This window comes from Rutidosis leptorrhynchoides, chromosome 2, assembly GCF_046630445.1.
Source record: "Rutidosis leptorrhynchoides isolate AG116_Rl617_1_P2 chromosome 2, CSIRO_AGI_Rlap_v1, whole genome shotgun sequence".
NCBI classification, from domain to species: Eukaryota; Viridiplantae; Streptophyta; class Magnoliopsida; order Asterales; family Asteraceae; genus Rutidosis; species Rutidosis leptorrhynchoides.
Genome location: NC_092334.1, coordinates 44,926,234 through 44,952,007, shown reverse-complemented (window position 1 = coordinate 44,952,007; position 25,774 = coordinate 44,926,234). Strand labels below are relative to the sequence as shown.

General features: G+C 34.9%; 1 protein-coding gene across 1 annotated transcript; it reads right to left on the bottom strand.

Moving 5' to 3' along the window:
- Positions 1-1,161: 1,161 nt before the first annotated feature.
- Positions 1,162-2,426, bottom strand: LOC139890803 (nicotianamine synthase-like). Its single transcript, XM_071873718.1, has one exon. It carries the CDS (start codon positions 2,344-2,346, stop codon positions 1,354-1,356), a length of 993 nt encoding a protein of 330 aa, XP_071729819.1. The 5' UTR covers positions 2,347-2,426; the 3' UTR covers positions 1,162-1,353.
- Between the last annotated feature and the right edge of the window lie 23,348 nt (positions 2,427-25,774).

The following is a 25,774-nucleotide window of genomic DNA, read 5'->3' as shown; positions in this document are numbered from 1 at the left end:
TTGCCCGTTATCAACCTTTTTTGCCACCAAAAAATACAATTTCTCTGATAGCTAGAGTTTATTATGTATGTTCTTCATACGACATAACTTTTAACAAAGATATCGTTGAGTTGCCTTCATCTTACAACGAGTAGATATATGTTATTGGATCATTCAACCCATTTTCAGGCTTCCACATATAAGAATTGTGTAATATTGATAACATTAATATATAGTAATAAGCCTAAATAAAGACTTGAAAAGTCAAACATGAATTATTATATTGAGACAGATGGAGTATAGAAGAACAAAACAGAAATTGCATGTATAAACTTGACACTAAAAAACATACAGTAGCGGAGCCAGGGAGGGGACACAACCTCCCCCAGTGGGCCAAATTGCAATGAAAAATTAATAGGTTATAATTAATTATTTTTCTTAAGCCACCCTCAATTGAAGCCCAAATAATATTTAATCAAAATACATGAACAACTTAATTATCTATTATTTGTATCATTGTATGGGCCAAGTCAGTTTACCCATAATTTTCTAGAATTGTTAAATAGTGTACTAAATGCTATGTGATATACGGAGTATCTAATGCAATTACGATTTACGCAAATTAGCGGTTCAGTAAAATAAGCTATCAACTCTTCCAGTTTCAACTGCAACAAGTGAAAGAGCTTTCTCGGCAATGAAAATTGTGAAAACTAGACTTCATTGTAGCATGGGTGATGACTGTCTGAAAAGTTGTTTGCTACTATATATTGAAAGAGACATTGCTGATATCTTTACTACGGATGAGATAATTGATGCTTTTGCTTCTCAAAAACGTCGGCGTGTCCAACTTATACCACACAAGGTACAATTCCTTTAATATACTATATTTTACCATATGTTTATTAATATTTAACTAATTCTGACTTTTTAACTATTATTATGACAGGTTACTTCTTGAAAAATATGGCTTGGCGTAAGCAAAAAATGTTTAGTTTTTGTATATTGTTTTGACATCACTTATGTATTTGGTTTAACTGCTTGTACGTTTTTTTTACATATAAAATTGTTATCGTTGTTTACTTATCTTAATATAACAATATGACACTTTATTATTGTGGTTATCATCTAATTCTCGAGTAAGCCACCCTTATTGTCAAATCCTGGCTCCGCCCCCTGAAAACATAATACGAGTTCTTTATTCCTCAAACTTTTGAGTTCACAGAAAGCTGACCCAAGTGAGAGAGTTACACTTGCATACATATAAGCTAGTACATATTTTGCTAATTTAGAAAATATGGCAGTACCATTCTGATCAGTAAATATAAATGGATACTTTAAGCTTATCACAAACTAAAAGAGAAAAAGATAGTTGATCTACTCATCCATTGCCAATTCATCAACAATGTTCATCTGGTTGAGTGGATTGTTAAAAGTTTGAAAATCACAGTATTTGCATCTCGAAGATAACATCTGCAACGATCCAATTCCAAGCTGATGATGATGATGAATATGATCAACCTCCACTGTTTCTGGATTCTTACGTGCGATCACAACTGAGTTAATCACCTCATCTTGAGGATGAAAAATGGATAAAACTTTAAACCCTTGAAGATCTTCCGGTTCAACCACCGGGTAAAGAAACGCACGGGCCCCGTGCGCGCTCCTAAGCATCAAAATCGATCCAGGCGCCATGTACTTAGCCAAATGTTGGATCACCTTAACCTTATCACTAATATCCATCCCTACAAGTGCCGCTAAAAAGATGACATCATACTCCTTCAACTCATCCGTCACTTCCATAATATCGATCGAATGAAACAACATTCTTTTGGACAAATCAGGATCAGGCGAAACTAAACGAGAAGCCATGAGATTTGCCGAATGATCAATGTCATAATTGTGAAAAAATGTGTCCTTTAGATGATAAGAAGCCAAAACAATAGAAGTGAGTGGTAACGGGCCGGACCCCACGAAGGCTACACGTTTTGGGACGACATCTGGTTCAGACGAGTAGTGTTGTTTAAGGATGTCGAATTCGAGTTGGCTAAGTTTGAGGTAATTGGAGTAATAAGGGAAGACATCAAGGTGGTTAAGTGGATTAGGAAAAGAAGCTAAAATAGTGGAGTAATGAGCCTCTAAATGACCCTCAGCCTCACCACAAAGTTTAATGAGTTTAGACCTTGTTTCTTGAATGTTTTCAGGGAGATTGGCTATGTTGATGGTACAAGGTGGGATGCATGTGAGTACAAGTTGGGTGAAGAGAGTGTTGACATCTTTTGATGGTTTAAGTGTTTCAAGTTTGGAAATTTTTTCATAAATTTGGCATACTTTTTCTACCAAATTGGTTTCTTCATTGAAAGAACCCATGTCAACACTATGAGGTTATGAACAAAAGATATTAAGATTCTAGTCAAGTTGACACTTGGGCTAAAGAAGTCAGAAGAAGAAAGAATTTTGTTTCTGTGGCATTGTCAAGAGGAGTATGGCCTATTTATGGGCACAAAATGGGGCCCACATAGATTTGGAGAAAGGGGTGAACCTTGCTTTATTTGATTATAAAAAATTAATCCTCATCTATTCCAGATTAATCCATTTTAATTATGGATCTTGAAAATTTTGGTTTCAAGTTTGTCTTCATCAACAAATGGCTGATTTTTTTTCCAGCGAAAAGCATATTTAAAATTAATTTCAATTTAAAGATTTGATTGAGAGTTTGAGATACATATTAATTATTATCACACCCAAACATTAGATGTTACAAACCACTTCCGGCTCACCGCGACTCCGACTGTAGGTTTTGGATTCAATTTTTTGACAATGTTCTCTTGAGCCTAATTAAGGATTTACAGTGAAATGTTTTACCTGATATCAGAATGACGCATGGGTTCTCGATGTCCGAAGTTTACGTATTTATGAGGAGCCAATGTAATCGTTTATAGGAGGGTTTCTCGTTAAAAAAAAGAAAAAAAAAAATAGATGTTAGGATCTAATTGAACTATCATTTTCAAATTAACCCCAAACAATGTTGAATAGAACCAAACACCAAATACAACTGAAATAACAATAACCTTGTCTATGCTTGCCACAAATCAAGGAATTCATCCCTAAAATCTCACGTACGTCATGGCTGATTGTTGTGCTGAGTGCTATATAATTGTCATTTGTCAAAATAGATCAATAAAATTTTTTTAAAGCAAATAAATCTTATATTTATTATTAACTGAAGAATACATACAGTGAATATACAAAAGAAATCAATAAATTTTTATACATTAATTTATTCCTTAACGTTTTAAACTTGAGAAGTCGAAGTTGTGAAGCATAATTTGTCGTGTGTAGAACGCGTGTTCGATTTGTAAATGTCAAATACATATTCAAAAAGTGTGTGTATTCGGAATATGAAAAGGATCGGGGTGGCAAATCTAACATTCGTTTTTGATATAGGTACGAATAATTATTCGACAAATGTATTATTCATTTTTAAAGTCTAAAAATACTTTTTAAAAAAATAATAACCAAATAAAAACAATAGGTATATCTTATTGATACGTGTACGTAGGCAACAAAACACAAATAAATATTTTCAACGTATAGTGGCTCCCCTCATTTTTCTTTATTTACTAACTATATATTTAACATGTTTTTTTAAAATTTTAGTTACAAAATATTTAACATATTTTTTAACTATGTATTTAACATGCTATATGGGCAGAATCAATGGAGAAATAACCAATCGGGGGAAATAGGGGAAGCAAAGAATTTTTTTTTTTCATTTTTTTGGATTTTTTTTTCCAGGCATCAATATCACACGAAAATATGAACATTTAAAAAAGACACTTCGTGATGAATGTTATTATATAGGCGATAAAACGATCGACAAAAATAACATTCAAGATAATATTGATCGTGAAGAATGTTAACGTTTTTTTTCTTCATTTTTGTAAAATACTTTTTGTCAAAATTTAGCCCGATTTAGAGTTTAGGGTTTAGTGTTTTGGGTTTAGTCCCTAAACCCAACGCCCTAAATCCTAAACTCTAAACCGTTCGTGTTAAAAACTCAATCTAAATCCTAAATCTAAACCCTACATCTAAACCCTAAACCCTACATTTCTAAACCCTAAATTTTCTAAACCCTAATATCTAAACCCTAATATCTAAAATCTTAAAATACACTCGAAAAGCACTATAATTGTTATATATGAATTCTTCGAGCGTTTTCCAGCCAAAATAAAAACATTTATCACAAAGTGTCTTTATTAAATGTTCATATTTTCATCCAATCTATAATGTTCGTGAACAAAGTTTTTTCAAAAAAAAAAAAAAAAAAATTGCTTCTCCCCGATTGGTTACTTCCCCCTTGATCCTACCATATATATATATATATATATATATATATATATATATATATATATATATATATATATATATATATATATATATATATATATACGTGTGGGAAGGATCCATCGGTAAGTAACTTTTTTGGGATAAGGGGATAAGTGATATTGTGATTTTTATATCTTTAGTTCTACAGCTCAAAAAAAAAAAAAATGTTGGTATCTATTTTCATTGTGTAGATTCAGATTTTTTTTTTTAAACTGGATCATTAAGATACATCCGATGCATGTTAGTTGTTGTTTGATGCATGTTAACTGCTTTTCATGCATCAGATGTATGTTAACAAAAAAGAAAAAAAAAGTTAGGGCTTATGGTTTAGATTTAGGGTTTAGAAAAACAGTGTTTATGGTTTAGTAATTAGGGTTTAGAAATTATGGTTTAGGGTTTAGATTTAGGGTTTAGAACGAGTTTTTAATACGAACGATTTAGAGTTCCGTAAACCCAAAACCCAAAACTCTAACCCCTAAACTCTAAATCGGGCTAAATTCTAAAAAAACCCTCAAAAAACGTTAACATACATCACATGCATTTTGCTTATCCCCTTATCCCAAAAATGTCACTTATCCCTTGATCTATCTCCTATATATATATATATATATATATATATATATATATATATATATATATATATATATATATATATATATATATATATATATATATATTAGCCGATATAATATTCTTGCATATATTATCCTTATTTAGTTTATCATATGTATAGCAACTAACTTAGTCAAACATATTATGTATAGCATATATTCGTGATCCCTGATTTGCAGGGCTATTAGCTGTTAATGATAGGGTTTATCATGTATATATACGGGACTCTCAGATTTACAAAACTAACATGGTATCAGTCTTTTTGATCCTCTAAACCCTATTAGCCGTACCTTGCTTTCTTTTTTTCCTCCTCTGTTCGAATTATCATCTATCATCTTCAACATGGCTGATAAGTTTCATCCTGCATTATCCATCTCCAACATAAAAAATCTCATTCCCATCACTCTTGATATCAAAGATGCTCAGTATAATTCTTGGGCTCAGTTATTCAAAATTCACTGTAAAGCATATGATGTTCTTGATCACATCATACCTGTTGTTCCACCGATTCATCGTCCACCATCACCACAGATTCCACCAAGGATGCTCTTTGGCATCGGCTAGATGCCATAGTCCTTCAATGGATCTATGGCACCATCTCTACTGCTTTATTGAGTAACATCCTTGAAGATGAATCCACTGCAGCCAGTGCGTGGACTCGATTGGAGAACACTTTTTAAGACAACAAGAATTCTCGAGCACTTTATCTTCAAAGACAGTTCAATACTCTTCGTCTTGATGACTTTCCAAACTGCTCAGCTTACTGCCAGGAGATCAAAGTCATTGCAGATCAATTGAGTAATGTTGGAGATAAAGTATCTGATAGTCGTATGGTATTGCAATTGATTGCAGGCTTAAACGAAAACTTCGATACGGTTGGAACCTATTTCACCCAATTAAGCGATCTCCCAACTTTTTATGAAGCAAGATCCAAGTTATTGTTGGAAGAAACCTTAAAAAGGAATAGGCAAGCTTCAATTCAAACAACAACGAGGCGACACTAATCTCCACTCCTGCTCCAAATCTCTCTGTTACCAACCCGTCACCACCACCTGCTAATCGGTATGATAATAATAATAATAATCGTAATCTGAATAACAATCACGCTTACTGGTATAATAATAATCGAGGACGTGGTCGTGGTAACTCCTATCGAGGAAGAAACAATCGTGGAAGGGGTAGGCACTCTTTCCCCAATTCGCCTGCTCAAAACTGGAACAATTATCCTCACTGGTTCTATTCGTCACCACATTGGGCCTCATCTCCTTAGTGGGCCGCCCCACCTTGCCCTTATCCCACTTCAAATTGGGCTCTCACACACAACATAAACAATTCCAATCAGGCTGGTATTTTGGGCCCAAGGCCCACGCAGGCACATTTTTCAAATAGCTCAGTTTCTTCAGGTTATTGTCCAACAGACATTGACAGCGCCATGCACACAATGACACTTAATCCACCGAACGATACATGGTACATGGACACCGGTGCTACATCTCATATGACCGCCAACTCAGGTAATATTGAGTCTTATTATCCATTAAGGCGACGTAAAAATATTATTGTTGGTACTGGTCATGGCATTCCTATTCAGGGTTTTGGACATTCTAAACTTTTAAATCCCTCTCGTCCCCTTTACTTACAAAACATTCTTCACTCACCTAATCTCATTAAAAATTTGATTTCTGTTCTTCGCTTATCAACTGATAATAATATTTCCTTAGAATTTGATCCTTTTGGTTTTACTGTGAAGGATTTTCCGCAGGGCACACCGGTCCTGAGATGTAACAGTACGGGCGACCTATATCCAATTACCAACTCAATGCTGCAACACCTATCCAAACCATCAACTTTTGCTGCTTTATCTCCAAACATATGGCATCACCGTCTTGGAAATCCAGGCGATGAAGTCATTCGTTCTCTTAGTAATAAAAACTTTATTTCTTGTAATAAACAATCATTGAATTCTATTTGTCAATCTTGTGTGTTTGGTAAGCAAATTAAATTGCCATTTATTTCTTCACTTTCTACTACCTTATCGCCTTTTGATATAATACATAGTGATTTATGGACATCTCCAGTTACAAGTACTGCCGGACATCGTTACTACATACTTTTCTTAGATAATCACACAAATTTTCTTTGGACATATCCCATGGTTAATAAGTCAGATGTTTTCCCTACTTTTCTCAAATTCAGTAAATACATTCAAACACAATTTGAAAAACCTATAAAAACCTTTCAATGCGACAATGGAACTGAATACAATAACAAAAACTTCCACCAATTTTGTGCTACAAATGGGATGCAATTTCGTTTCTCATGTCCTTATTCATCACCACAAAATGGCAAATCCGAACGAAAAAAACGTGCTATAGACAACATTATGCGTACTATTTTATCCCATGCATCTCTACCATTAACCTTTTTGAAATGTCCCGTTCTTATTGATTAAAACCGTTCCATATTAATTGATTTCGTTGCGAGGTTTTGACCTCTATATGAGACGTTTTTCAAAGACTGCATTCATTTTAAAACAAACCATAACCTTTATTTCATCAATAAAGGTTTAAAAAGCTTTACGTAGATTATCAAATAATGATAATCTAAAATATCCTGTTTACACACGACCATTACATAATGGTTTACAATACAAATATGTTACAATAAAATAAGTTTCTTGAATGCAGTTTTTACACAATATCATACAAGCATGGACTCCAAATCTCGTCCTTATTTAAGTATGCGACAGCGGAAGCTCTTAATAATCACCTGAGAATAAACATGCTTAAAAGGTCAACAAAAATGTTGGTGAGTTATAGGTTTAACCTATATATATCAAATCATAATAATAGACCACAAGATTTCATATTTCAATACACATCCCATACATAGAGATAAAAATCATTCATATGGTGAACACCTGGTAACCGACATTAACAAGATGCATATATATAAGAATATCCCCATCATTCCGGGACACCCTTCGGATATGATATAAATTTTGAAGTACTAAAGCATCTGGTACTTTGGATGGGGTTTGTTAGGCCCAATAGATCTATCTTTAGGATTCGCGTCAATTAGGGTGTCTGTTCCCTAATTCTTAGATTACCAGACTTAATAAAAAGGGGCATATTCGATTTCGATAATTCAACCATAGAATGTAGTTTCACGTACTTGTGTCTATTTTGTAAATCATTTATAAAACCTGCATGTATTCTCATCCCAAAAATATTAGATTTTAAAAGTGGGACTATAACTCACTTTCACAGATTTTTACTTCGTCGGAAAGTAAGACTTGGCCACTGGTCGATTCACGAACCTATAACAAATATGTACATATATATCAAAGTATGTTCAAAATATATTTACAACACTTTTAATACATTTTGATGTTTTAAGTTTATTAAGTCAGCTGTCCTCGTTAGTAACCTACAACTAGTTGTCCACAGTTAGATGTACAGAAATAAATCGATAAATATTATCTTGAATCAATCCACGACCCAGTGTATACGTATCTCAGTATTGATCACAACTCAAACTATATATATTTTGGAATCAACCTCAACCCTGTATAGCTAACTCCAACATTCACATATAGAGTGTCTATGGTTGTTCCGAAATATATATAGATGTGTCGACATGATAGGTCGAAACATTGTATACGTGTCTATGGTATCTCAAGATTACATAATATACAATACAAGTTGATTAAGTTATGGTTGGAATAGATTTGTTACCAATTTTCACGTAGCTAAAATGAGAAAAATTATCCAATCTTGTTTTACCCATAACTTCTTCATTTTAAATCCGTTTTGAGTGAATCAAATTGCTATGGTTTCATATTGAACTCTATTTTATGAATCTAAATAGAAAAAGTATAGGTTTATAGTCGGAAAAATAAGTTACAAGTCGTTTTTGTAAAGGTAGTCATTTCAGTCGAAAGAACGACGTCTAGATGACCATTTTAGAAAACATACTTCCACTTTGAGTTTAACCATAATTTTTGGATATAGTTTCATGTTCATAATAAAAATCATTTTCTCAGAATAACAACTTTTAAATCAAAGTTTATCATAGTTTTAAATTAACTAACCCAAAACAGCCCGCGGTGTTACTACGACGGCGTAAATCCGGTTTTACGGTGTTTTTCGTGTTTCCAGGTTTTAAATCATTAAGTTAGCATATCATATAGATATAGAACATGTGTTTAGTTGATTTTAAAATTCAAGTTAGAAGGATTAACTTTTGTTTGCGAACAAGTTTAGAATTAACTAAACTATGTTCTGGTGATTACAAGTTTAAACCTTCGAATAAGATAGCTTTATATGTATGAATCGAATGATGTTATGAACATCATTACTACCTTAAGTTCCTTGAATAAACCTACTGGAAAAGATAAAAATGAATCTAGCTTCAACGGATCCTTGGATGGCTCGAAGTTCTTGAAGCAGAATCATGACACGAAAACAAGTCCAAGTAAGATCATCACTTGAAATATGATTGTTATAGTTATAGAAATTGAACCAAAGTTTGAATATGATTATTACCTTGTATTAGAATGATAACCTACTCTAAGAAACAAAGATTTCTTGAGGTTGGATGATCACCTTACAAGATTGGAAGTGAGCTAGCAAACTTGAAAGTATTCTTGATTTTATGTAACTAGAACTTGTAAAATATATGAAGAACACTTAGAACTTGAAGATAGAACTTGAGAGAGATCAATTAGATGAAGAAAGTTGAAGAATGAAAGTGTTTGTAGGTGTTTTTGGTCGTTGGTGTATGGATTAGATATAAAGGATATGTAATTTTGTTTTCATGTAAATAAGTCATGAATGATTACTCATATTTTTGTAATTTTATGAGATATTTCATGCTAGTTGCCAAATGATGGTTCCCACATGTGTTAGGTGACTCACATGGGCTGCTAAGAGCTGATCATTGGAGTGTATATACCAATAGTACATACATCTAAAAGCTGTGTATTGTACGAGTACGAATACAGGTGCATACGAGTAGAATTGTTGATGAAACTGAACGAGGATGTAATTGTAAGCATTTTTGTTAAGTAGAAGTATTTTGATAAGTGTCTTGAAGTCTTTCAAAAGTGTATGAATACATATTAAAACACTACATGTATATACATTTTAACTGAGTCGTTAAGTCATCGTTAGTCGTTACATGTAAATGTTGTTTTGAAACCTTTAGGTTAACGATCTTGTTGAATGTTGTTAACCCATTGTTTATTATAACGAATGAGATGTTAAATTGTTATATTATCATGATATTATGATATATAATATATCTCAGTATGATGTATATACAGTTAAATGTCGTTACAACGATAATCGTTACATATATGTCTCGTTTCGAAATCATTAAGTTAGTAGTCTTATTTTTACATATGTATTTCATTGTTAATACACTTAATAATATATTTACTTATCATTTAACATAATTAACCAAGTGTATCAATATCTTAATATGATTCATATGTACCTAGTAAGACGTTGTTATAACGATAATCGTTATATATATCGTTTTCGAGTTTCTTAAATTAATAGTCTCATTATTATGTATATAACTCATTGTTAAAATACCTAATGAGATACATACTTATAATAAAAACATGTTAACTATATATATAACCATATATATGTCATCGTATAGTTTTTACAAGTTTTAACGTTCGTGAATCACCGGTCAACTTGGGTGGTCAATTGTCTATATGAAACATATTTCAATTAATCAAGTCTTAACAAGTTTGATTGCTTAACATGTTGGAAACATTTAATCATGTAAATATCAATCTCAATTAATATATATAAACATGGAAAAGTTCGGGTCACTACAGTACCTACCCGTTAAATAAATTTCGTCCCGAAATTTTAAGCTGTTGAAGGTGTTGACGAATCTTCTGGAAATAGATGCGGGTATTTCTTCTTCATCTGATCTTCACGCTCCCAGGTGAACTCGGGTCCTCTACGAGCATTCCATCGAACCTTAACAATTGGTATCTTGTTTTGCTTAAGTCTTTTAACCTCACGATCCATTATTTCGACGGGTTCTTCGATGAATTGAAGTTTTTCGTTGATTTGGATTTCATCTAACGGAATAGTGAGATCTTCTTTAGCAAAACATTTCTTCAAATTCGAGACGTGGAAAGTGTTATGTACAGCCGCGAGTTGTTGAGGTAACTCAAGTCGGTAAGCTACTGGTCCGACACGATCAATAATCTTGAATGGTCCAATATACCTTGGATTTAATTTCCCTCGTTTACCAAATCGAACAACGCCTTTCCAAGGTGCAACTTTAAGCATGACCATCTCTCCAATTTCAAATTCTATATCTTTTCTTTTAATGTCAGCGTAGCTCTTTTGTCGACTTTGGGCGGTTTTCAACCGTTGTTGAATTTGGATGATCTTCTCGGTAGTTTCTTGTATAATCTCCGGACCCGTAATCTGTCTATACCCCACTTCACTCCAACAAATCGGAGACCTGCACTTTCTACCATAAAGTGCTTCAAACGGCGCCATCTCAATGCTTGAATGGTAGCTGTTGTTGTAGGAAAATTCTGCTAACGGTAGATGTCGATCCCAAATGTTTCCGAAATCAATAACACATGCTCGTAGCATGTCTTCAAGCGTTTGTATCGTCCTTTCGCTCTGCCCATCAGTTTGTGGTTGATAGGCAGTACTCATGTCTAGACGAGTTCCTAATGCTTGCTGTAATGTCTGCCAGAATCTTGAAATAAATCTGCCATCCCTATCAGAGATAATAGAGATTGGTATTCCATGTCTGGAGACGACTTCCTTCAAATACAGTCGTGCTAACTTCTCCATCTTGTCATCTTCTCTTATTGGCAGGAAGTGTGCTGATTTGGTGAGACGATCAACTATTACCCAAATAGTATCAAAACCACTTGCAGTCCTTGGCAATTTAGTGATGAAATCCATGGTAATGTTTTCCCATTTCCATTCCGGGATTTCGGGTTGTTGAAGTAGACCTGATGGTTTCTGATGCTCAGCTTTGACCTTAGAACACGTCAAACATTCTCCTACATATTTAGCAACATCGGCTTTCATACCCGGCCACCAAAAATGTTTCTTGAGATCCTTGTACATCTTCCCCGTTCCAGGATGTATTGAGTATCTGGTTTTATGAGCTTCTCTAAGTACCATTTCTCTCATATCTCCAAATTTTGGTACCCAAATCCTTTCAGCCCTATACCGGGTTCCGTCTTCCCGAATATTAAGATGCTTCTCCGATCCTTTGGGTATTTCATCCTTTAAATTTCCCTCTTTTAAAACTCCTTGTTGCGCCTCCTTTATTTGAGTAGTAAGGTTATTATGAATCATTGTATTCATAGATTTTACTCGAATAAGTTCTCTATCCTTCCTGCTCAAGGCATTTGCTACCACATTTGCCTTCCCCGGGTGGTAACGAATCTCAAAGTCGTAATCATTCAATAATTCAATCCACATACGCTGCCTCATATTCAATTGTTTCTGATTAAATATGTGTTGAAGACTTTTGTGGTCGGTATATATAATACTTTTGACCCCATATAAGTAGTGCCTCCAAGTCTTTAATGCAAAAACAACCGCGCCTAATTCCAAATCATGCGTCGTATAATTTTGTTCATGAATCTTCAATTGTCTAGAGGCATAAGCAATCACCTTCGTTCGTTGCATTAATACACAACCGAGACCTTGCTTTGATGTGTCACAATAAATCACAAAATCATCATTCCCTTCAGGCAATGACAATATAGGTGCCGTAGTTAGCTTTTTCTTCAATAACTGAAACGCTTTCTCTTGTTCATCCTTCCATTCAAATTTCTTCCCTTTATGCGTTAATGCAGTCAAGGGTTTTGCTATTCTGGAAAAGTCTTGGATGAACCTTCTGTAGTAACCTGCTAGTCCTAAAAACTGGCGTATGTGTTTCGGAGTTTTCGGGGTTTCCCACTTTTCAACAGTTTCTATCTTTGCCGGATCCACCTTAATACCTTCTTTGTTCACTATGTGACCGAGAAATTGAACTTCTTCCAACCAAAATGCACACTTTGAAAACTTAGCGTACAATTCTTCCTTCCTCAATACTTCTAACACCTTTCTCAAATGTTCACCGTGTTCTTGGTCATTCTTTGAGTAAATAAGTATGTCATCAATGAAAACAATGACAAACTTGTCAAGGTATGGTCCACACACTCGGTTCATAAGGTCCATGAACACAGCTGGTGCATTATTTAAACCAAACGGCATGACCATAAACTCGTAATGACCGTAACGTGTTCTGAAAGCAGTCTTTGGAATATCATCTTCTTTCACCCGCATTTGATGATACCCGGAACGTAAGTCAATCTTTGAATAAACAGACGAGCCTTGTAGTTGATCAAATAAGTCGTCGATTCTCGGTAGTGGGTAGCGGTTCTTGATGGTAAGTTTGTTCAACTCTCGATAGTCGATACACAACCTGAATGTACCATCTTTCTTCTTGACAAACAAAACAGGAGCTCCCCACGGTGATGCGCTTGGTCGAATGAAACCACGCTCTAAAATTTTTTGTAATTGGCTTTGCAGTTCTTTCATCTCGCTGGGTGCGAGTCTGTAAGGAGCACGAGCTATTGGTGCAGCTCCTGGTACAAGATCTATTTGAAATTCAACGGATCGATGTGGGGGTAATCCCGGTAATTCTTTCGGAAATACATCGGGAAATTCTTTTGCAATGGAAACATCATTGATGCTCTTTTCTTCAGTTTGTACTTTCTCGACGTGTGCTAGAATAGCATAGCAACCTTTTCTTATTAGTTTTTGTGCCTTCAAATTACTAATAAGATGTAGCTTCGTGTTGCCCTTTTCTCCGTACACCATTAAGGGTTTTCCTTTTTCTCGTATAATGCGAATTGCATTTTTGTAACAGACGATCTCTGCTTTCACTTCTTTCAACCAGTCCATACCGATTATCACATCAAAACTCCCTAACTCTACTGGTATCAAATCAATCTTAAATGTTTCGCTAACCAGTTTAATTTCTCGATTCCGACATATATTATCTGCTGAAATTAATTTACCATTTGCTAATTCGAGTAAAAATTTACTATTCAAAGGCGTCAATGGACAACTTAATTTAGCACAAAAATCTCTACTCATATAGCTTCTATCCGCACCCGAATCAAATAAAACGTAAGCAGATTTATTGTCAATAAGAAACGTACCCGTAACAAGCTCCGGGTCTTCCTGTGCCTCTGCCGCATTAATATTGAAAATTCTTTCGCGGCCTTGTCCATTCGTGTTCTCCTGGTTCGGGCAATTTCTAATAATGTGGCCCGGTTTTCCACATTTATAATAAACTACATTGGCATAACTTGCTCCGACACTACTTGCTCCGCCATTACTCATTCCGACACCATTTATTCCTTTCGTTCTATTAACCCCTGGTCCGTAGACCTCACACTTCACCGCGCTATGACCATTTCTTTTACACTTGTTGCAAAATTTGGTGCAGAACCCCGAGTGATACTTTTCACACCTTTGGCATAGCTGTTTCTGATTGTTGTTGTTGTTGTTGCGGTTATTATTGTTGTTGGGATGATTGTTATAGTTGCTGTTGTTGTTGTTGTTGTTGTTGTTGTTTTTGTTGTTGTTGTTGTTGTTGTTGTTGTTGTTGTTGTTGGGCCGTTTGTTGTAGTTGCGATTGATGTTGCGATTGTTGGGATAATTGTTGCGATTATTGTTGTAATTGCTATTGTTGTTGTTTTGGTGATTCTTATCACCGTTTTCCTCCCACTTTCTTTTGACTTGCTTCACATTGGCCTCTTCAGCAGTCTGTTCTTTAATTCTTTCTTCAATCTGGTTCACTAGTTTGTGAGCCATTCTACATGCCTGTTGTATGGAGGCGGGCTCGTGTGAACTTATATCTTCTTGGATTCTTTCCGGTAATCCTTTCACAAACGCGTCGATCTTCTCTTCCTCATCTTCGAATGCTCCCGGACACAATAGGGACAATTCTGTGAATCGTCTTTCGTACGTGGTAATATCAAATCCTTGGGTTCGTAACCCTCTAAGTTCTGTCTTGACCTTATTGACCTCGGTTCTGGGACGGTACTTCTCGTTCATCAAGTGCTTGAATGCTGACCACGGTAGTGCGTATGCATCGTCTTGTCCCACTTGCTCTAGATAGGTATTCCACCATGTTAACGCAGAACCTGTGAAGGTATGCGTAGCGTACTTCACTTTGTACTCTTCAGTACACTTACTTATGGCAAACACCGATTCGACCTTCTCGGTCCACCGTTTCAATCCGATCGGTCCTTCGGTTCCATCAAATTCCAAAGGTTTGCAGGCAGTGAATTCTTTGTAGGTGCATCCTACACGATTTCCTGTACTGCTAGATCCAAGGTTATTGTTGGTATGTAGTGCAGCCTGTACTGCGGCTATGTTTGAAGCTAGAAAAGTACGGAATTCCTCTTCATTCATATTCACGTTGTGTCGAGTAGTCGGTGCCATTTCCTTCAAAATAGTCAAATGGAACAAGTTAATCATACAGAATATTAAGAGTAGTTAATAGTATTTCGTAGCATAATATGAACTCATTTATAAAAGCATTTTCTTCATATTAGCGTTTTATAAGTTTAAATTCGGGTAGTACCTACCCGTTAAGTTCATACTTAGTAGCTAATATACAATTCAACTACTACAATTCTATATGAAAAACTGATTATAATAATATTTCGCGTTCAAACTTTTACACAATATTTTACAAACTTACAATACCGCTTATTTTACATATAGCATGAAATATAGCACACAATAAATTTGATACAAGATGGTTGTGAAGATAATTCTAGCTAGTACACAAGTCGTTCAGCAAAGGCAATAAAGACACGTAATTCATACGTCCAGAAACAAGTCATGCATTCTGGTTTTACTAGGATTACTTCCCATCCTTGGTCTTGTGGAACATAACCGTTATGGCCGTTGATAAGACAACGTGTTGTAACATCATCAAAGGGACGAGGGTTACGTAATGACCAACAGTCTCGTAATAACCTAAAAACCTCATTTCTTACCCCAATTACCGACTCCGTCACTTGTGGGAACGTTTTGTTTAATAGTTGTAGCCCGATGTTCTTGTTCTCACTTTGGTGAGAAGCGAACATTACTAACCCGTAAGCATAACATGCTTCTTTATGTTGCATGTTAGCCGCTTTTTCTAAATCACGAAGTCCTATATTCGGATATACTGAGTCAAAATAATTTCTTAACCCGTTGCGTAAAATAGCATTTGGGTTCCCCGCAATATATGCGTCAAAGTAAACACATCGTAACTTAAGGATTTCCCAATGTGATATTCCCCATCTTCCGAACGAAAGTCTTTTATAAACCAAGGCATTCTTGGAACGTTCTTCGAATGTCTTACAAACTGATCTCGCCTTAAATAGTTGTGCCGAGGAATTCTGACCGACTCTAGACAAGATTTCATCAATCATGTCTCCGGGTAGGTCTCTTAAAATATTGGGTTGTCTATCCATTTTGTGTTTTTATACTGTAAAATAGACAAGAGTTAGATTCATAAAAAAAATACTTATTAATACAAGCAATTTTTACATATATCATAAAGCATAAGCACAATATATTACATATATTACACCACACGAATATAACTATATTATTCCGACTCGCTCGTTTCTTCTTGTTCGGTTTTGGTTCGTTTTGCCAAGTTTCTAGGGATATATGATGTTCCCCTAATACGAGCCGTCGTTATCCACATTGATTTAGAAAAACCTGGTGGTTTAGAGGTTCCCGGGTCATTGTTACAACTTAAGGACTTCGGGGGTTGATGATACATATAAAGTTCATCGGGGTTGGAATTAGATTTCTCTATTTTTATGCCCTTTCCCTTATTATTTTCTTTTGCCTTTTTAAATTCAGTTGGGGTAATTTCTATAACATCATCGGAATTCTCGTCGGAATCCGATTCATCGGAGAATTGGTAATCCTCCCAATATTTAGCTTCCTTGGCGGAAACACCATTGACCATAATTAACCTTGGTCGGTTGGTTGAGGATTTTCTTTTACTTAACCGTTTTATTATTTCCCCCACCGGTTCTATTTCTTCATCCGGTTCCGATTCTTCTTTCGGTTCCGATTCTTCTTCCGGTTCCGACTCTTCTTCCGGTTCCTCTTCGGGAACTTGTGAATCAGTCCACGAATCATTCCAATTTACATTTGACTCTTCATTATTATTAGGTGAGTCAATGGGACTTGTTCTAGAGGTAGACATCTATCACATAATATCAAACGCGTTAAGAGATTAATATATCACATAATATTCACATGTTAAAAATATATAGTTTCCAACAAAATTTGTTAAGCAATCATTTTTCAAGTAAACACGGTCGAAGTCCAGACTCACTAATGCATCCTAACAAACTCGATAAGACACACTAATGCAAAATTCTGGTTCTCTAAGACCAACGCTCGGATACCAACTGAAATGTCCCGTTCTTATTGATTAAAAACGTTCCATATTAATTGATTTCGTTGCGAGGTTTTGACCTCTATATGAGACGTTTTTCAAAGACTGCATTCATTTTAAAACAAACCATAACCTTTATTTCATTAATAAAGGTTTAAAAAGCTTTATGTAGATTATCAAATAATGATAATCTAAAATATCCTGTTTACACACGACCATTACATAATGGTTTACAATACAAATATGTTACAATAAAATAAGTTTCTTGAATGCAGTTTTTACACAATATCATACAATCATGGACTCCAAATCTCGTCCTTATTTAAGTATGCGACAGCGGAAGCTCTTAATAATCACCTGAGAATAAACATGCTTAAAACGTCAACAAAAATGTTGGTGAGTTATAGGTTTAACCTATATATATCAAATCATAATAATAGACCACAAGATTTCATATTTCAATACACATCCCATACATAGAGATAAAAATCATTCATATGGTGAACACCTGGTAACCGACATTAACAAGATGCATATATATAAGAATATCCCCATCATTCCGGGACACCCTTCGGATATGATATAAATTTCGAAGTACTAAAGCATCCGGTACTTTGGATGGGGTTTGTTAGGCCCAATAGATCTATCTTTAGGATTCGCGTCAATTAGGGTGTCTGTTCCCTAATTCTTAGATTAACAGACTTAATAAAAAGGGGCATATTCGATTTCGATAGTTCAACCATAGAATGTAGTTTCACGTACTTGTGTCTATTTTGTAAATCATTTATAAAACCTGCATGTATTCTCATCCCAAAAATATTAGATTTTAAAAGTGGGACTATAACTCACTTTCACAGATTTTTACTTCGTCGGGAAGTAAGACTTGGCCACTGGTCGATTCACGAACCTATAACAAATATGTACATATATATCAAAGTATGTTCAAAATATATTTACAACACTTTTAATACATTTTGATATTTTAAGTTTATTAAGTCAGCTGTCCTCGTTAGTAACCTACAACTAGTTGTCCACAGTTAGATGTACAGAAATAAATCGATAAATATTATCTTGAATCAATCCACGACCCAGTGTATACGTATCTCAGTATTGATCACAGCTTAAACTATATATATTTTGGAATCAACCTCAACCCTGTATAGCTAACTCCAACATTCACATATAGAGTGTCTATGGTTGTTCCGAAATATATATAGATGTGTCGACATGATAGGTCGAAACATTGTATACGTGTCTATGGTATCTCAAGATTACATAATATACAATACAAGTTGATTAAGTTATGGTTGGAATAGATTTGTTACCAATTTTCACGTAGCTAAAATGAGAAAAATTATCCAATCTTGTTTTACCCATAACTTCTTCATTTTAAATCCGTTTTGAGTGAATCAAATTGCTATGGTTTCATATTGAACTCTATTTTATGAATCTAAACAGAAAAAGTATAGGTTTATAGTCGGAAAAATAAGTTACAAGTCGTTTTTGTAAAGGTAGTCATTTCAGTCGAAAGAACGACGTCTAGATGACCATTTTAGAAAACATACTTCCACTTTGAGTTTAACCATAATTTTTGGATATAGTTTCATGTTCATAATAAAAATCATTTTCTCAGAATAACAACTTTTAAATCAAAGTTTATCATAGTTTTTAATTAACTAACCCAAAACAGCCCGCGGTGTTTCTACGACGGCGTAAATCCGGTTTTACGGTGTTTTTCGTGTTTCCAGGTTTTAAATCATTAAGTTAGCATATCATATAGATATAGAACGTGTGTTTAGTTGATTTTAAAATTCAAGTTAGAAGGATTAACTTTTGTTTGCGAACAAGTTTAGAATTAACTAAACTATGTTCTAGTGATTACAAGTTTAAACCTTCGAATAAGATAGCTTTATATGTATGAATCGAATGATGTTATGAACATCATTACTACCTTAAGTTCCTTGGATAAACCTACTAGAAAAGATAAAAATGGATCTAGCTTCAACGGATCCTTGGATGGCTCGAAGTTCTTGAAGCAGAATCATGACACGAAAACAAGTCCAAGTAAGATCATCACTTGAAATAAGATTGTTATAGTTATAGAAATTGAACCAAAGTTTGAATATGATTATTACCTTGTATTAGAATGATAACCTACTGTAAGAAACAAAGATTTCTTGAGGTTGGATGATCACCTTACAAGATTGGAAGTGAGCTAGCAAACTTGAAAGTATTCTTGATTTTATGTAACTAGAACTTGTAAAATATATGAAGAACACTTAGAACTTGAAGATAGAACTTGAGAGAGATCAATTAGATGAAGAAAATTGAAGAATGAAAGTGTTTGTAGGTGTTTTTGGTCGTTGGTGTATGGATTAGATATAAAGGATATGTAATTTTGTTTTCATGTAAATAAGTCATGAATGATTACTCATATTTTTATAATTTTATGAGATATTTCATGCTAGTTGCCAAATGATGGTTCCCACATGTGTTAGGTGACTCACATGGGCTGCTAAGAGCTGATCATTGGAGTGTATATACCAATAGTACATACATCTAAAAGCTGTGTATTGTACGAGTACGAATACGGGTGCATACGAGTAGAATTGTTGATGAAACTGAACGAGGATGTAATTGTAAGCATTTTTGTTAAGTAGAAGTATTTTGATAAGTGTCTTGAAGTCTTTCAAAAGTGTATGAATACATATTAAAACACTACATGTATATACATTTTAACTGAGTCGTTAAGTCATCGTTAGTCGTTACATGTAAATGTTGTTTTGAAACCTTTAGGTTAACGATCTTGTTGAATGTTGTTAACCCATTGTTTATTATAACAAATGAGATGTTAAATTATTATATTATCATGATATTATGATATATAATATATCTCAGTATGATGTATATACAGTTAAATGTCGTTACAACGATAATCGTTACATATATGTCTCGTTTCGAAATCATTAAGTTAGTAGTCTTATTTTTACATATGTATTTCATTGTTAATACACTTAATAATATATTTAATTATCATTTAACATAATTAACCAAGTGTATCAATATCTTAATATGATTCATATGTACCTAGTAAGACGTTGTTATAACGATAATCGTTATATATATCGTTTTCGAGTTTCTTAAATTAATAGTCTCATTTTTATGTATATAACTCATTGTTAAAATACCTAATGAGATACATACTTATAATAAAAACATGTTAACTATATATATAACCATATATATGTCATCGTATAGTTTTTACAAGTTTTAACGTTCGTGAATCACCGGTCAACTTGGGTGGTCAATTGTCTATATGAAACATATTTCAATTAATCAAGTCTTAACAAGTTTGATTGCTTAACATGTTGGAAACATTTAATCATGTAAATATCAATCTCAATTAATATATATAAACATGGAAAAGTTCGGGTCACTACACTTTTGGCCACATGCTCTTCAAATGGCCACATACCTCTTAAACATATTGCCAACCAAAACACTAAATCTTCGATCCCCAACCCAATGTCTATACAACCGTATCCCATCTTACTCTCATTTAAAAACGTTTGGGTGCTTATGTTATCCATTACTACCATCACACACCATTAATAAACTACAATCACGCTCCACTCCATGTGTCTTCTTAGGTTACCCGCCTAATCACCGTGGATACAAATGCTATGATTTATCCACCACAAGTTCATTGTCTCTCGCAATGTTATATTCGATGAGACAATTTTCCCCCTCTCTACTATTTCGACTTCTACTCCTTCTAACTATCAGATACTTACTGACACCATTCATCCATGTTTTTACACTCCTCACTATATATCTACTCCATCAACTACACATACCAATACAAACACTCCAAGCCCAACACCATCTCCTATGGCCCACTCGCCTCCTCAGCCTACATCACCTAGTGTTTCTGATCAACCTTTACAGTCCACTGGGCTGCCTTCATCTCCTAGCAGCCCATCACAGTCTTCGGCCCAATCCTCCCCTCCAGATTCGCCACTTTCTGATTAAACAAACACAAATAACTCTTCTACTCATCCCTCACACTCGTTACATCCCACAAATTCATCACCTTCTGATCACATAAACATGCCACCTACTACTCGTACTGTTACTACTCGCAGAGTCGCAGCATGACAGGTATTTATAAACCAAAGATACCATTTAATCTTTCTTCTTTCACCATTTTATCTCCTATTCCTCGTTCACCTAAAGAAGCTCTTTCAGACCCTAATTGGAACATGGCCATGACCGATGAATACAAAGCCTTAATGGATAATAATACTTGGGTACTTGTCCCGCGGACCCCTAACATGCATGTTATTCGTAGTATGTGGATTTTCAGGCACAAAATGAAATCGGATGGCTCTCTTGAATGGTACAAAGCTTGTTTGGTCGGTGATGGACGATCTCAAACGGTTGGCATTGATTGTAATGAGACGTTTAGTGCGGTTGTAAAACCGACTACTATACAACTTGTATTATCCATTGCTTTATCGAAATCTTGGAACATTAATCAATTAGATGTAAAAAAAGCTTTTCTTCATGGTTCTTTGAACGAAACAGTATACATGTATCAACCTTATGGGTTTCGTCACTCTACCAAACCAGATCACGTCTGTTTGTTACAGTGTTCTCTATATGGCTTAAAACAAGCGCCTCGTGCATGGTATTAACGTTTTGCCACCTTTGCCTCGTCTATTGGCTTCACTCATAGTCAGTCGGATCATTCACTTTTTGTATACAATCGTGGCCAAGAAACTGCTTACTTGCTACTATATGTCGATGATATTATTCTAGTCACCTCTTCGGTAGCGCTACGTACTACCTTAATGTCTCTATTTGCACAGGAATTTGCTATGAAAGACCTTGGAACTCTTAGTTATTTTTTGGGTATTTCTGTTACTCGCAATGATCATGGGCTCTTCTTAAGTCAAGAGAAATATGCCGAAGATATTATTAGTAGAGCTGGTATGATAAACTGCAAACCCGTTAAAACTTCAGTTGATACAAATGGAAAAATGAGTTCCACCAGTGGTCCATCCTATTCAGACCCGACCGAGTTTCGTAGTTTAGCCGGGGCACTACAATACTTGACTTTCACCCGACCCGACATCTCATACGACGTTCAGTAAATTTGTTTACACATGCACGATCCGAAAGAGTGCCATATACAAGCATTGCGTCGCATTATCAAGTACATTCGTGGTACTATTTTGCATGGACTCCAACTGACAAAGAGCTCTCTCTCTCGTCTTTATTTTGTTACATGGACGCCGATTGGGGTGGGTGTCCCGATATGCGACGATCAACATCCGGATATTGTGTATTTTTTGGGGATAATCTCGTCTCATGGTCCGCTAAACGCCAACCCACTGTCTCCCATTCTAGTGCAGAAGCCGAATATAGGGGTGTAGCAAATGTTGTATCCGAATCATGTTGGCTTCGCAATATTCTGTTAGAACTTCGTTGTCCTCTCTCCAAAGCCACTATTGTGTTTTGTGAGAATGTTAGTGCAATCTTTCTTACAAGAAATCCCGTGCAACATCAACGAACGAAACACATTGAAATGGACATCCACTTTGTTCGTGAAAAAGTCGCACGTGGACAGATTCGTGTTCTTCATGTTCCAACACGGTTTCAGATAGCAGATATTTTCACCAAGGGTTTACCTCGTGTACTATCCAAAGAATTCAGGACCAGCTTGAACGTCCGCTCGCTCTCCCGCTCAAACTGAGGGGCTGCATTAGCCGATATAATATTCTTGCATATATTATCCTTATTTAGTTTATCATATGTATAGCAACTAACTTAGTCAAACATATTATGTATAGCATATATTCGTGATCCCTGATTTGCAGGGTTATTAGCTGTTAATGATAGGGTTTATCATGTATATATACGGGACTCTGGTGATAATGAAATTCATTCAGATTTACAAAACTAACAATATATAAATATATATATATATATATATATATATATATATAATATATATATATATATATATATATATATATATATATATATATATATATATATATATATATATATATATATATATATATATATATATATATATATATATATATATATATATATATATATATATATATATATATATCTTTTTATTAGCTTTTTTGACTAAAGATTATGCTAACTATTCATTACAATTAATTTAATATATCTTGAAAGAGTATATTAATAATAAAAATATGACAATATTTTTATAAAGTATTAAAATTGTATTTAAAGTATAAAGTAAATCATTTTCCACAATAACACTACTTATGTTAATCAAATGAAACGTACCTGCAACAATGTGCGGATCGTTCCGTAGCTAATTATTATTACATTATAGTACAAACTAATATAATACCACTCCGTAAGGTGGTATTTACGCAATAAAAAGTAATTAATCTTAAGTTGAATTGATATTTATTCATATTTAGACATATTAAGTTGAATTATTATTTATTCATATTTAGACATAGTGAGTACTTAATGATAATATTGATATAGTTGATTTACTTATTTTTAATTTTTAATTTTTTTAATTGTTCAATTTTGAAATGATAACTAGAGATTAAGGTATCGTTTGTTTTTCGGTCTACAGACCTTATTATTGTAAGACCCTAAACCCAAGTGTACGTGTGTACATAAACGTTGTATAATCAAACTGAATCAAACAGAAACTGAAAGCCTGAGTTGGAGCTGGTGCGCGCCGCGCACATGCAGGGGTGCGCTCCGCGCACTGTCCCTGCAACAGAATTATGCTTTTTCTAATTAAGTTAAATGAAGGGAAAATTGGTCTTTTCACTTGGGGGGACGGTTTTAGGCCACAAAAGACAGATTGGTGGACTCAATCAAGTCCACAATCTTATCCCCATTCTTTCATCTTCAACCTCAAACCCTAGAGTGAGAAAAAGAGTTTAGAGAGAGAGAGAGAGAGAGCTTCATTTGGAGAAGAAGAAGCTTGAACCGATTGAAGTCGCAAGTGTTAAAGTTGTTCTTCTCGTTCACGGCTACATTGTGGTAGTATTGGTAAGTTCTAACTCCAAGTTTTCGTAGTATGATTAGTGTTCATAATTGGGGTTTTGATTTGGGTGTTCTTGAGTAAACCCACTAGTTGATAGTTGGGTGATTGAGATAGTAAATGGTGTAAATGACCATTGTTGGTTGGTTTGGGTTGGTTAGTGAAATTGATTGGTTGATAATCATGTTTGATTGTTGAAATCACTAGTTAATTAAGGTTATAAGTGATTAAAGGTATGAGCTTGCAAATGGATGTTTTGACTTGAGATTGGTCAAAATGGGTTTTGTGTTAAATGATGCAAGTAATGTGTTTTGATGATGAAACCTTGAATAAAATGAGTTGTTGGAACATAATCATTAGTTAATTGGGATTATGGTTGTTTTGGGCGAGATTTGACTTAGTCAAAGTGGAAGTAAGTGCAAAAGGGTCGAAATTTGCACTTATGGTGTTTTGGGCATAAGCTAGAGTGTTTAGCTTACTTGTCTGCGAATTATCTAGGTGATTCACATTTGGACGATTAGAAGCTCAAGCGGGAGTTGCATTTCTCGTGATCGAGGTGAGTGAAATATTTATACATGTATGTATGTAGTTTATTTACTCGTACGCGATGTGGGCCTTAGGTGCCACATCGTGAGTGTTGGGCGTTATGTCACAAGATGGTGACTTATTGAGGTTATGGGTGAAGAGAACTACGGGTCGGTAGTGTCTCGTTAGGTGCCTCACATGTCGGTGACACCTCATGGTGGTTCACGAGGCGGTGACCCCTTAGTAGTTGGTTGGTGAGTCACAAGTCGGTGATACCATAAGTCGGGGAAGTGATTCATGAGTCGGTGACACTTCATAGTATTCACAAGTCGGTGACGCTAGATGGTAATTCACAAGTCGGTGATACCATAAGTCGGGAAAGTGATTCACAAGTCGGTGACACTTCATTGTGTTCACAAGTCGGTGACACTAGGCGGTGCTTCACGAGTCGGTGATGCCACTGGCATTCACAAGTCGGTGATCCATAAGTATTAGTGGGTGGTTCGTAAGTCGGTGACACCCTTTGGTGATTCACAAGTCGGTGACACCTTATGATGAGTCACAAGTCGGTGACATCATAAGAGTGAGACTCGACGTTATTGGTCGACTACAAGCCGGTAGTACCAAAGCGAGGGAAGGGTTAGCATGTTTATGCCTTGTTATGATTTAGTATATTATTGTGGCGATTTATATACTAATGTTGTTGTTAGTTGTATTTTGGTGATGCTAGCTCGT

Excerpts from the sequence above, each read along its gene's own strand:
- LOC139890803 (XM_071873718.1), bottom strand. The coding sequence starts at position 2,346 with ATGGGTTCTTTCAATGAAGAAACCAATTTGGTAGAAAAAGTATGCCAA.